Source organism: Manihot esculenta, chromosome 10 (assembly GCF_001659605.2).
Source record: "Manihot esculenta cultivar AM560-2 chromosome 10, M.esculenta_v8, whole genome shotgun sequence".
Taxonomy (NCBI): Eukaryota; Viridiplantae; Streptophyta; class Magnoliopsida; order Malpighiales; family Euphorbiaceae; genus Manihot; species Manihot esculenta.
This window is the reverse complement of record NC_035170.2, coordinates 13,382,548-13,397,139: the sequence shown is the minus strand read 5'-3', so window position 1 is coordinate 13,397,139 and position 14,592 is coordinate 13,382,548. Positions and strand designations below refer to the sequence as shown.

The 14,592-nt window shown below is 30.4% G+C and overlaps 2 protein-coding genes across 2 annotated transcripts; one reads left to right on the top strand and one right to left on the bottom strand.

The window, feature by feature from the left end:
* The first annotated feature begins 584 nt into the window (after positions 1-584).
* On the top strand, positions 585-3,362 carry LOC110624673 (pentatricopeptide repeat-containing protein At5g02860). The gene has a single exon (XM_021769900.2). The coding sequence runs from the start codon at positions 682-684 to the stop codon at positions 3,154-3,156; it is 2,475 nt and encodes an 824-aa protein (XP_021625592.1). The 5' UTR covers positions 585-681; the 3' UTR covers positions 3,157-3,362.
* Positions 3,363-9,939: 6,577 nt separating this feature from the next.
* Positions 9,940-11,587, bottom strand: LOC110625289 ((S)-8-oxocitronellyl enol synthase CYC2). The gene is made up of 2 exons (XM_021770896.2): positions 11,424-11,587; positions 9,940-11,297 (listed from the first exon to the last, which is right to left on the bottom strand). The coding sequence occupies exons 1-2, from the start codon at positions 11,460-11,462 to the stop codon at positions 10,173-10,175; spliced, it is 1,164 nt and encodes a 387-aa protein (XP_021626588.1). The 5' UTR covers positions 11,463-11,587; the 3' UTR covers positions 9,940-10,172.
* Positions 11,588-14,592: the final 3,005 nt, after the last annotated feature.

Sequence of the window (14,592 nt, the reverse complement as noted above, 5' to 3'; positions counted from 1 at the left end):
ACTTTCAAAGTGTGCCGTCCTTTATTAATCTCTCTATCTTATTTTTTAGCTGCTGACACTCCTTCGTTATATATTCGTGGTCTTCGTGAAAGCTGCAGTAGTTGGTCTTATCTAGCCTTTTAGCTCTCTCAAAGCTGAGCTTGAGAGGCCACTTGACCTCCTTATTATTTTTCCTGATCCATATGAGAATACGTGTTCATGAATTATTCAATGGAATATAATTTTTGTACTTATTTTGGTCATTCCTTATTCGGGAGACTGGTAAACTTAGTTGGAAAAGTTTTTGCTAAGATTTCTTCTGACAAGGGCAATATATCGTCCAGAATATAGTCCTACTCTTAATCTTTTTGGTACCTTTGCACGGTCTGAACCAGTTTTCAGTTGATGTCCTTCAGAGCTTTGTCCGATGATTCCTCATCCTTCAGTTTGGCATTTCTTTTGGATTGCGCTTGGATCACTTCTTTTCGAGTCCTTAAAAATAGACTTTTTTGAAATTTGATAAAAAGTTTAGGCACCAATTTTGAATTTTTGCCATATCTATTTTAAATGGTAATTTACCCATTTATATCAGGAGACTCGGATAGTCTTCTCACTGCCAGAATATTTTCCTCAAGTAAAAAAGCCAAACTCACTGAAAATCTTCAATCTTCAATCTTCGTTCTCTTGCTGGCCCTGATCTCCATGGCGGAGAAGGTGGCTCTATCGCTTCTGCTCTCAAACCCACCACCCACAAAACCCCAATTTCCAAGCCAAACCCACTCCCATCATCAACCTGTAATACCAACTTCTTCACCCCCACCTATAGCTCCTCTTCTTCAGAACCTGCTCCTTAGCAACCAACACTCAGATTTTCTTAAACCCATTAATCCAAAGAACCCCTCTAATCTATCTCCCAGACCTCGAACCCGCATCGGCAAGGCCCGTGACCCCAACCGTGGCAAGCCCTGGTCTCACCACCGTCTTTCTCCTCTAGGTCAGCAAGTTCTTAATTCTTTAACTGACCCTTCTTTTGAAAGCACCGAGTTGGATAAAATTTTGAGTCACTTATTTGAGTACTATCAGGATGAATCAAGCTCTATTAGTGGTAACATGGATAGTTTGTCTATGGATGTTTTAGGTGTAATTAAGGGTTTAGGGTTTTACAAGAAATGTGATTTGGCAGTGAGTGTGTTTGAGTGGGTTCGGAGTAGAAAGGAGTGTGAATTGGTTTTGAATTGTTCTGTTGTAGCTGTGATTGTTAGTATGCTCGGCAAACAGGGTAAAGTTTCAGCTGCAGCTTCTTTGTTTAATAATCTTCGTAAAGATGGGCTTGATCTTGACGTTTATGCTTATACTTCGTTGATAACTGCTTATGCTAGTAATGGAAGGTACAGGGATGCTGTTTTGGTGTTTAGGAAGATGGAGGAAGAAGGGTGTAAACCAACTTTGATAACTTATAATGTAATTTTGAATGTTTATGGAAAAATGGGTATGCCTTGGAGTAAGATTTCTGGTCTTGTTGAGGGAATGAAGAGTGCTGGGGTTGCTTTAGATGACTATACATATAACACGCTCATAAGCTGTTGCCGTCGAGGGTCTTTGTATGAAGAAGCTGTTCAGGTTTTTGAGGAGATGAAATTGGCAGGTTTTTCACCTGATAAGGTCACCTATAATTCTTTATTGGATGTTTATGGGAAGTCTAGGCGGCCTAAGGAGGCTATGGAGGTATTAAAGGAAATGGAAACTAATGGATTTTCTCCTAGTATTGTGACTTACAATTCACTGATATCAGCTTATTCCAGAGATGGTCTACTGAGGGAAGCAATGGAGCTTAAAACCCAAATGGTGGAAAAAGGGATTAAGCCTGATGTTTTTACATATACTACGCTCCTATCAGGATTTGAGAAGTCTGGGAAGGATGAATATGCAATGAGGGTTTTTGAGCAAATGAGAGCTGCTGGTTGTAAGCCAAATATATGTACTTTCAATGCCTTAATCAAGATGCACGGTAACAGGGGGAAGTTTGCTGAAATGATGAAGGTTTTTGAGGAGATTAAAACGTGCAATTGTGTGCCAGATATTGTTACATGGAATACTCTTTTGGCAGTTTTTGGACAAAATGGGATGGACTCAGAAGTGTCTGGAGTGTTCAAAGAGATGAAGAGGGCTGGGTTTGTGCCTGAGAGGGACACATTCAATACATTAATAAGTGCATACAGCCGATGTGGCTCTTTTGAACAAGCCATGGCTGTATATAAAAGAATGCTGGAAGCTGGGGTTGGTCCTGATCTTTCTTCCTATAATGCTGTTTTAGCTGCATTGGCTCGAGGAGGACTTTGGGAACAGTCGGAGAAAATATTTACCGAAATGAAGGATGTTAGTTGCAAGCCTAATGAGCTCACCTACTGTTCTCTGCTTCATGCTTATGCCAATGGCAAGGAAATTGAACGAATGCGAGCTCTTGCTGAAGAGATATACTCTGGTGTAACTGAACCTGTTGCTGTTCTGTTGAAGACACTTGTTTTAGTTAATAGTAAATGTGACCTCCTAATGGAAGCTGAACATGCGTTCATGGAATTGAGGAAAAAAGGCTCACCTGATTTGAGTACTCTTAATGCCATGATTGCAATATATGGCAGAAGGCAGATGGTTGCCAAAGCCAATGAGATTTTGAACTTAATGGATGAGAGTGGATTCAGTCCAAGCTTGGCAACTTACAATAGTTTGATGTATATGTACAGCCGCTCAGAAAATTTTCAGAGATCAGAAGAAATTTTAAAAGACATTCTTGCTAAAGGATTAAAGCCTGACATAATATCATATAATACCGTTATTTTTGCATATTGTCGAAATGGTAGGATGAAAGAGGCTTCACGGATATTTTCAGAAATCAAGGATTCTGGGCTTGTTCCAGATGTTATTACATATAATACATTTGTCGCAAGTTATGCAGCTGATTCAATGTTTGAGGAGGCCATTGATGTCGTTAAATACATGATCAAGAATGGCTGTAAGCGAAACCAGAATACATACAACTCAATTGTAGATGGGTACTGTAAACATAATCGTCGGGCTGATGCAAGCACATTTGTTAGCAGCCTTCGTGAGCTTGATCCTCATGTTTCCAAGGAGGAAGAATGCAGGTTAACTGAACGTATAATGAAGAAATGGTCATAGATGATTTTGTCTTGAAATAGAAGGCAGCTTGGTTGGCTTGCTTTTTCCCCTCTTAACACATGTATAACCTTTTCCCTTTTTTGTGCCTATAATATATTTTTAACTTGTGGTTTTATTTTTTGGGCAACATTTGTTTCTATAATGTAAATGTGTTACTAGCAAACTGTATGTGCATCTTTTATATTCTACCAATATTGTCTTGTCTATGTGTTTATATTCTACCAATATTGTCTTGTCTGTGTGTATATGGCAGAGCTAAATTAATGTCATACCAAGAAAAATCTGCTGCTTCTACATTATATACTTATCTCTTTCTGGAAAGTTGGTGCACTGCTTACTTTGTGGACGTACAAATGTGGAAGGTGATTCCACTAAGCTTTGACTATCCATCATATGATAGAACATATTGCTAGGTCCAACACTGGAATTATATGTTGCTTGCACACAGCAAACATTTTTCTACTTTTGGATTCCAGACAGGTCTATCTACATTTTCCAACTTTTTTCACCTCCGCTTTCTTATGATGATAGGTGGATATTTAAACTTCAAAATGAAATAATATGTTATTCTATCAGAAAAATCCCAGTTCAAAAACTTCCATTTCTCTCACGGTTCAGTCTCTTCTTGTTATGGCACTCAAACATCCAGAGAAAATTTTATTGTCAAATATATTAGATAAATTGGATGTTTATTGGGGTATCTTTTTGTGTTTTCCAGTTTGTTTCATATTTAAATTTGCATTTTTGTTAAGGTATTTCATTTGTCTCACACTAATTAATTATGAACGGGGCATGTCAGTTTGATTGATGATACGACTTCAAATGTCATGATTATTCAAATTCTGAACTTCTGTCTGCAGGGAATAGAAGCAAACCTATGTTTCTTCAGTCACAATTGATATCTGGAAGTTGTAATTGACTTCAACAGGATCTACTCATCCTCTATAATACTGGTTCTTATCTCCTTCGGTTTCACTTATTTTTGAAAAACACTATTTCCTCTATTAGTCATCAAGGGCAACTAGTTATCTGATACTATGAGAATATTTGCTGCAACTTATTATTATTATTTTTTCAGAACTTCATACGACTTGAAGATTGGATCGAGTATATTTCCTTTTTCCAGTATTGAAAAGTTATGATTTTAGCTCTTGCTAGAACTACTTTAATTTTTAAATCATTCAATTTCAGAAGTCGATTTATTTTCTGACTTCATTTCAACGTGTCTGTAGTAACAAAGATAAGGTTAATTCAGATGGAAAGGATCATCAGCTGCTTCTGCAAGATATATTTCTCTCCATCTGGTAAGTAAATCACTTTTGCATTTTCAGAAGCAGTGAGAACCTGCATTTTAAATTAACTCTTGGAATAGGCATTGCATCTCTAAATTCTGCCTCATGCTCTTCAAATTACATTGCAAAATCTCCACCATTTTGGATGAAGTACTGTCTATCATCCCCAAAATCTGATCAACACATCACTGACAAACCCAAACCAAAGACTAGACCTTTAACCTCCAATACTATAGTTGAACCTCTAGTAGACCATAAGCACAATTAAGCACAGCCAGAGGATCTCATCGGAGCTAAGGGGATAGACATTTCACAAAGCCCACTGGCGTCATCAGATCTCTCGCCTTGAGGTGGCTGTCCAGAGTAGTGAAACAACTGTGGTGCCCTGGAGATGTATAACGTCAATCAAGCAGAGAGAAGCCTCCCACAAAGTAGAAACTGTAGATGGAAATCCTATAGAAGCTCAATTGGACAATCCTTGCCGCTCCACAGCTTCCAATTGAAGCCACCGTGACTTGTAAGCCAAGGCCAAGACGCCATAATCGATAGAGTAACCACGAGTGACGAGCCAACATAATCGATTGAGACCTCTCCCGCTATAGCATAGAAGGTTAGCGGACGACACGAGACTCTAGGATTCTTTCACTTGCTTTATTTGAAATTTAATCTTCCAAATTTATGATAAGCTTGCCTCTTCCAAGCTAGCTTCTCTACTCGATTGTAAGTCTGTCTCTCCCTACCATAGGATAGAATGTTAAAGCGATAGGGATTTTTCTTTTGATATGCTCTTCTTTTTCTTCTTCTAATTTTTAAACCGTTACAATAGTTGGTTTTGAGCTTTAATGCATATTTTTGCAGGTCTCTTCCTAACATCTACAAAACTATCTGAGGGATTTGTTAGGCTGTTGATGTTTAGGCGGTGGATCTGTCTTTGGAATATTCACAACATCCTCTCATGGGCTGCTCTAAGAGCTCTATCTAACCACTGTATGTATGATTGTTACGCATAGTTCTTTGCTTTCTTCTCAAAGCTCCGGTTAACCTAGATTGAGTTTCTATGGATTTCAGTTGGTCCTTCTAAATGACAAATGGTGGCTCCTTCCTTTCAATCTTCTAGAGATGTTAATGGAAGCAACAATTTTTGAGCTTTTATATGTTTTTTTATGTGCGAAAAGAGGTTCCTCTCTTGACTGTGCTTCCTTCAGTTCCTCGGCAGAGGGCGGTGCACATCAGCACGCTGCATCTTCTTCTTTGCTAGATTGTGTTGTGGGTCAAATTTTTTAGGGTTTTTGAGTGTAAAGATTTTTTTTTTTGCTTTTTTTCTTGGGTTGCTGGAGCTTGGTTTTCTACTAGACTTGCGTTTTGGACTTGGGCTTTTACTGTTTAAGCCTCTTTAGATTGGGGCTATATTTAGAACTCTGTTGGACTAGGATGTAATTTGCTCTCTTAATGAAATTTTGTCTTTGGAAAAAAATTGTCACCAATAACATATTTTTTTAAAAAGGGTTATTGAATAAAAAAATTTAAATATTTACCATATTTATATCTAATGCTTTTAAATTTTAAATGATAAAAGCAAACATTTTTAATGTTTATAAACATGAATTTAAAAAAGTTAATGATAAATTATAATATAATTTTTAAATTTTATTTGATTAATAAAATAATATTTAAATATATATTTTTATTATAATAATATTTTTTTTGTTAATTTCATTATTTATTTTCTATTTTTACTTTTATATAATAATATAAATTATTAATAAAAATTTAACATATAAAAAAAGTATAAAATTTTACAATTTAAAATACATAATATTTCATTTTATTTAAAATATTATTAATAAAAAGTAAAGTTTTTCAAATATAAAAAATTACACAATACATAATTTATAATATTAAATATAAATATTTAATAAATTTTTTTTTTACATAGTAAGCAATGTATTAAGTCCTTAAGCAAAGTCACGAAATCATATAACTCCAACAGTATCAGCTTGCAAGTAATAACGAGTTTCCACAGAAGCCATTTCCAGAATTTGCATCCTAATGGGGCCTCCAACTAACGATTTTGCTAAGCAATCAGCCACATAGTTAGCCTCGCGAAAGATGTTCTTGAAATTAACTTCCCACGCATAACCCACCAAAGTCGTAATCTTAGAAACTAGATTCCTAACCCGGCTTGCTCCATCTAAACTTTTCTCAATTAATTGCATGGCTACCTATGAATCAGTTTGAACCTGTACAAATTTCCATCCTCTATCCCACGCTGCCCGAAGGCCCAGAAGAATGCCCCAAAGCTCAGCTTCAATTGCTGTACAAGTACCCAAGGCAGATTGATAGCCAAGAATCCAATCACCATTAGAGATATCCGCAGGTCCTGGACAACCCTTAGCTGCACCATCTGTATTTATAGCAATTCATCCCATAGCAGGAGAGGACCAAGAAATGAAGGTTATGGACGATCTAGAAATAGTATGGCCCACTCCTGAAGCACGTTTCCAAACTTCAGTATTCTCAAGAGCCTGCTGTAAAAATACCGCACACTAACAGTAGCCATCGAGTCATCGACGGGAATCAAAGCAAATTGGGCAAGAGGCCCTATGGAAAGCCAGGAATCGAACCAAAAATTCGTAGAGGATCCATTTCTAACATCCACCATAAGACCATCCTTAATACTCCCATAACCTTTGCAAAAGGCTTTCTAGATATGAGATGAGGAGGCTGCAGCATTAGGGGTCTATTGGGATCTGTGCTGTAAGTATTTTTTAATGAAACACTTAGTCCAAAGGCAATCATCATTCTCCATAGCCCGCCAAGCCAATTTTCCCAAAAGAGCTTTATTCATAGTAGAAAAGTCACGAATCTCCAAGCCCCCGTGATCTTTAGGACGTTTTAAAATATCCCAAGCAACTAAGTAAACTTTAGAGAATTGATTACTACCTTGCCAAATGAAGTCTCTGCACACTTGTTCCATTTCCTTGTAAAGCGAGACCGGCAACGAGTTACATTGCATAGGGTATATAGGCAAAGAAGAGAGCATAGATTTCACCAAAGTAGTACGACCCGCCATGGATAAGGTTTTAGCCTGCCAACCCTCAAGTCTTTTTTTAATGCCGTCAATAATATAGCGGAAAGTGTTCTTTAATAAAATATTTTAATATATATTATTTATATGTACTCTTATATAATATAGATTTATTTGCGTTAAATATTTTAATATGATATATAATAAATATAAAATATATTTAATTTTAATATAAAGTTTAAATAAAAAAATTATATATTTTATTAATAATATAAAACTTTAAGAAATATATTATAATTTATCATTAATTTTTTTAAATTTAATTTAATCCTTTTATTATAATTATGGCAAATTGAAAAGATTTGATTTTACTTGATGTTAATATAAATATAAATTTTTGTAAATATTTAAATTTTTTTATTCAATGTCGTTTTTTAAAAATAACACTAAGACTAAATTTTGCAGTCCATTTCAGTATATCTCAATTTGTTGAAACTAAAATTTTCTTAATCATCTTTTGTATCTAAATTAAGGTTGTGTACAGCTTTTGGAGAATTTTGAACTGAACTTAAAAACTATGCAAAATATATATATATATATAAGAATTAAACAAACTGAGCTAAGCTATAACTATTTAATTGTTGAGTTCTGTTTTTGGTTTAAGAATCAAATCGAAACTTATTTCACTATTTAATCTTTCATTTAACTATTTAATTTTTTAATTATAGTTTAAAAAAATTTAGTTTGAAAGATAAAATTTAATATTTTTAAATAGTATAAAAATAAATTATAAAAAGTAAATTAATAAATTTTCTAAAATTTTAGGGTTTCATAATAATTTTATCTTGATTTAATATTTTGTAATTTATTTGGCGGATTGCGACTTTGATACTGTGATTTAGTACTCCAATAGTTTAATAGATCGATTCCCAAAGCATATGAAACAAAAAAATTCAATGATTCTTGAATTGGTTTTTTTTTTTTATTCAAATTTAACGAAAACAAAAATTTTAATATTGGAAGATTAAAAGTGATATATCAAATTAGATCAAACTAAATTGATATATTTCAATTTAGTTATGTTTTCTTAGAAATTCAGATAGGTGAATATGTAATATTAATAAATTTAAATTTAGAGTTGGATTCGATTCAATGTTATTGAATTAAAATAATTGAATTGATTAATTCAATCAATGTGTTGCTTATTTATTTTTAAAAATTTTAAATTTTTTCAATTAGATTCATTTTAATACACTTTGAATTAATTTATTAATGAAAAATTATTATTTAATTCTTATGGTATGAAAAATTTACTAGTTAGTCTTTTAATTTTAAAAAATGTATTAAAACATTTTTAATATTTTAATAATTCTACTAGTTAATCCCTTTATTAGTTTTAATTGTAAAAAATTTTAAAATGCATCTGATAGAAAGGGACTAATTAGTAAATTTTTTAAAAATTTGAGAGATTAATTAATAAATTTTTCAAAACTATAAGAATTAAGTAATAAAATACTTAACGATAAAATTAACGAAGGAATTAAGTAGTAAACTTTTTAAAATGACAAGATGTTTTAATGTATTTTTTAAAATCGAAAAATTAATTAATTAATTTTTTTAAATAATAATTTTTTATTAATTTACTTTAAATTATATAATAAGAGAAAAAGTGCTAAATTTTATTTTTCTGTACGAATTTACTTTTCAATTATTCATTAAAATAATGAAAATTTAAAACTATGTTGTCTTCAATTTATTAGAGTTTATTTAAATTTTTAATAATAGTTTAAGAATAAATTTAAACTGAAAAATTAAAATTAATATTTTTTTTATTATGGGTAAATTTAACTTTTTCATGTGCATGCTATAATGTTTTTAACGACAAGGAAGGTTGTTTTAGGCCTCTCTTAAAGAAGCTTGAAGTTCATTTCCTCTGCAAGGGGATCTCTACGGTTATTTTTTTACAACAATTTTTACGTTTACTTGGTTTAAAATAAGGTAAATTTAGTTTGTTATAAAAATAAATTAAAATTTACAGAAATTGTATGCTTTTTGTAGTAAATTTACGTAAAATGATTTTTCTTTTTGTAAAATAATCAATTTGCTGAAAATATATTAAATTAATGAAGTAATATTATAAATATATTTTTTACAAATTAATATAATAAAAATTAGATTAAATTGATAACATTATTGTTAATTAAATATAAAATTTTTGTAAAGTGCAATTAGTTTATGTGACAAAATAATTTTCTTTTTATAGTAATTTTTTAAAGTGAATTTACAAGAAGTAATAAAATATATTGAGGGATATATATTTAATACATGTGATTATATTAAAGTTTAGTGGTATAAAAATCTACATATATTTAGGATATTTTATAATTTTTTGAAAAGTCAAATATTTATGGATAAGAGAATTGAGGTCCATGATGCTTTGATTTAAAATTGAATTAAATTAAATAAATTTAAAATTAAAATTTTACTCAATCGATGTTCATTACAACTCAGCTTCTTATCCTTCCTCACGGCGATTTTTGTGAGGGACTTAAGCTGCATATTCATGGTCCAATTTCACATAAGATTTCACTATAATCTCTTCAATCCATTACAACAGCAACAACGATTCATAGTATTACAGTGCACTACACAAATAATATCAAATAGGAATATGTTTCAGGGTGCTTACCATGAAATCAAGGAACTATTTTGTGAGCTTTCAGTTTATCAATCCAATGACCAAAAGAAGTTGTGGAGTTTCTAAACCCCACAAATCCATGTTCTTTGCTCTTGTTCATAGTGTCCAAGTATGAAGCTCCATGAATCATATCAGCAATCCACCAGGCTGCAACTTCCTCCAATCTTGTACCCACCAACTTCTTCTCTTTCACAATCTCATCCCACACAGGCCCCATGTCTTTCATCTTCTCAGTTAAGCTCAGACTCTTCTCTTCAAACCCATAATTCTCAATCTCAAACTTCTCTGCCAAAACATGCCACAAATGCTTCCACTTGAACACATCCCCATTGCTGCAATTGAAAGCTTCATTCTTTGCATTTGGATCCACTGCTGCCCATATCTGATGCTCTGCGATCAAATCTGCGTCTGATGCATCCCAATACCCATCCCATGCAGCTCGATCTCCTGGAAAGATTAACGGAAGCCCCTGATGCTTACAAATTGCTGCATATACACATAAAGTTCCAACTAAATTCATCAGGCTAGACGGTGAGGACCCAAATATCATTCCAGGTCTATGAATTGACCATGTCAAGCCTTCTCTCTTGCGCACTTCATCAAACAACAGATCTTCAAGTGAATAATAAAAGTTTATCGCGTTAAGTCTTGGAAGATCTTCATGGAATGGAGATTCATGAGGGATAATCTTGCCCCAAGACTCGAAAGAACCCAGATAATGCTTGCGTCCTGTTTGCAAGCAAATGTGCTGCAAGTTTGCCGCATTTGGAATCACCGCTTTGAGAACATTTCGCAGCATGGCGGCATTCGCTAAGCAATTCTCAGCTTCTGTGGGTTTGCTTGTCCAAGTAACGTAAAAGATATGGGTTACATCAGTGAGAGTGGAAAGCTTTTCGATGGTTTCTTGTTCATTAGAGACATCGCACTGAATATATTCAATGAGATGATCAGCCTGCCAGATTGGCCGGGGGCGGCGAGCCACACCGTAGACCTTCCAGGGGCCACCTGGGGTGTCTGCAAAGGGCAAGATCTCAGCTAGACTATTGCCAACGATGCCGGTGACTCCAACAATAAGGGCCACACTCTGGTACTTGAGGGGTACATCATCTTCTTCAAATTTTTTCTAATACATAGAACAAATGATCAAATAAGAAAATAAAAAAATTAGAATCTTGTGATTAAAACAAGAACAGCGACTGAATTTTACAGGGAAAAAAATTAAAAGAAAAGGGTAATGATTTGGACTTGCCTTTGCTGCTCCTATGGCTCCTGCCCACCACCAACTCATTGAATGAGATGCAGAACAGAGGAGAGAATGGATGCAAAAAGTTTAGAGGGTAAGGGAGATTACAGAATGCTGTGGTGCATTAGACACCAATGTATTCATAGAAAAAAACAAAACTTACATTTTGAAAATAAATTATACATAAGAAAGCAGGGGTTTGACTTAAAGAAAGATATTTTCTAAAGACATGTGGACAAAAAAAAACTATGTATATATTGTAGTTCAATTTTAGATTTATATAATATTTCATGATATCGTAGTATTTATAATATAAAATTAAACTATTGATTTTCAAAATAAATGATATATTCGCACTCCAAGGCTTATCTGTAGTCTTGAAAGGTCTAAAATTCGACTCCCCAACCCCTATTTCAAAAAAAAAAAAAATATATATTTAAAAATAAAAATTAATGAAATCACATTATATTTTTTTTTCATTTAACGATAAAATAAAATTAATTCTATTTTTAATTAAGCTATTATATTTTTATTTAAAAATGAAATAAATTTTAATATAATATAATATTAATTTTTTAATTTGAAATATTAAAAATTTAATATTTTAATTAACATAAAAAATTTAAAAAGTACATAAAATAGTAAATAATTAAAATATAAAAATTTTAGAAAGTACATAGAATAGTAAATAATTTTTAAAATTATAAAAATAAATTTTATTATATAAAAATAATATTTTATTATTAAAAATAATATTATATTAAATTAAGATTTATTTGGTCTTAAATAAAAATATAAAAATTTAATTAAAAAAATTAAATTAAACTTATTTAACTCTTGAATAAAAATATATGAGTTTAATTGAACATATTTATAATTTTTTCATCACAAAAAGTCTTTTTAAGTCCTCCCATGTTGATAAAACTCCTATATTCAAACTAAAAAAAATTTCAAATAGAATTTCTAAAAGCTTCATTACAATATTTTGAGAACAAATAAATTCTAACTAAACGAGTTTTTACCATTTGTCTAAAAATATATTCAATTTTTTTTTTATTTTTTATAGTAAAATAACGTAATTTTAGATAAAATTATGATAGTATTTAAAATTATATAGTTTAGCTTAATAGTATTTATTTTAAATGGTCACAATTATTTTAATTTAATTTATTTTTAATTTTATTAAATTATATTTATTAATATATAATCTAGTTAATAATTATATATATAAAGATAACAATTACAAGTTAATTGATTTTAATAATTTATATTTTATTAGTATAAATTTTATTAATATAGAGATAGTGTATAATATAATCTATTTAAATAAAATAAAGCTTAATTAACGAATTAAAGAATTATATATATATATATATATATATATATATATTAATAATTATTATAAATACATATATACTGACATATCAATCTATATATATTTATTTTAGTAATTTATATTTTAATAGTATAATTCTATTAGTATTGAGGTAATATATTATCTCTTTAGATTGAACAAATTTTAATTAACTAATTAAATTAGTTAAATTATACTATTATAAATATTTAATAAAATTAACTAATTAAATTAGCTAAATTATAATATTATAAATATTTAATAATTGATTAATGATTAAAAGATATAATAATTTTATATTATAATTATATATATAATAATAATAACAATATATATATATATATATATTTTAGTAATTTATATTCTAATAGTATAATTCTATTAGTGTATATATTATATATATGTAATCTATTTAAATAAATCAAATTATAATCAATTAATTAAATAAAATAGTAAGAAGTATTTAATAATTAAACAATATTTCAATTATATGTGTAATTTTATTGGAATTATATGATATATAAAACATATTATTGGACTTATACATTAGAATTATAATATTACTATAAATTATTTAAGAATATATATATAAATCGATTTTTCTGTATGATTTCAATACGGTTCCGATTCGATTTCAATATAATTCTTGATAAAAAAATCAAAATTAAAACTAAATAATTAAATAAATTCGATTTAATTCCTACCTCATATGTTCTTTTTTGATTCCGATTTAGTTTAATACGATAGGAATCGTGCACAACCCTAGTGATGTTAGTAATCAATAGTCATCTAGTAATATGTATAAACCTTATAACCTAAAAGTTTTCAGTAACTTTTAAATAAGATAACTTTTAAATTAATCTACATATTACCTAATTAGTTAGCTTCTTGTTATACACAAACATTAGTATAATTACTCATGCTCTACTCCAATTTTACACAATATTTTTTAGATAAATTATATTTTAGTTTTTGAATTTTAATATAATTAATAGATCGGATCTTATATTTTTAAAATTCAATATTTAAATTTCTCTATAATCAATCCGTCCAAATTAAAGATCCTTTCATTTATAATTTTGTCAGTTAATAAATTAAAAGGAGAATAAATATTTTAAGTATCTAAAATACCCTTATAAACATTCAAATCCCTATCATTATAGGAAAAATATTTTATATTATATAAATTATACTTTAGTCACTGAGTTTTATTGTAATTTATAAATTAGTCCTTGCACTTTTAAAATTGAACTCTTAAATCCCTCTATATATCCATCTAAAATTATAATTCTTTTATCCATTATAAATATTAGTTTAAAACTAGTGGATTGTCAAATTTCTGAAAGTATAAATTTCTTCATAAAATACTATTTGTTAAAGTCTACAACTTACTTGTAGGATCGAGTGCTTACCACCATGCCAAAAGGTTAAGGCGCAACTCTAATTCCTTGTAACATAGTAAGTTCTAGCGCCATGGTTCGAAGGGATCTAAGTAGAATGCTGGCCTATCTGGCCAACGATCCCCTTCACAGCACCTACTAGGATTCAAGCTCATGACCTTGGCTCTCTGATACCACTTGTTGTCCCATGAAGCAACCCAAAAGGAGGGTGAATTGATTTTATAAAAAATTAAAGATTAAAAACACAAATTAATAAATTAGAAAGAGAGGAAAAGGAAAAGTGATAATGAACACAATGATTTATAAAGGTTTAGCTATATCAAACCTACGTCCTCTCCTTAAGGTGAAGATTAAAACTCCTTACATTTCTAGAGCAAAATCCTTATTCTTTACAATTCTCTTTTTCTCACAAGAACAATCC

What these genes read in the sequence shown, in the direction of transcription:
- LOC110624673 (XM_021769900.2), top strand. Translation starts at nt 682, where the DNA reads ATGGCGGAGAAGGTGGCTCTATCGCTTCTGCTCTCAAACCCACCACCC.
- LOC110625289 (XM_021770896.2), bottom strand. Translation starts at nt 11,462, where the DNA reads ATGAGTTGGTGGTGGGCAGGAGCCATAGGAGCAGCAAAG. An exon ending in GAGCCATAGGAGCAGCAAAG is followed by an intron (nt 11,298 to 11,423) that starts GCAAGTCCAAAT and finishes TCTATGTATTAG; the next exon opens with AAAAAATTTGAAGAAGATGA.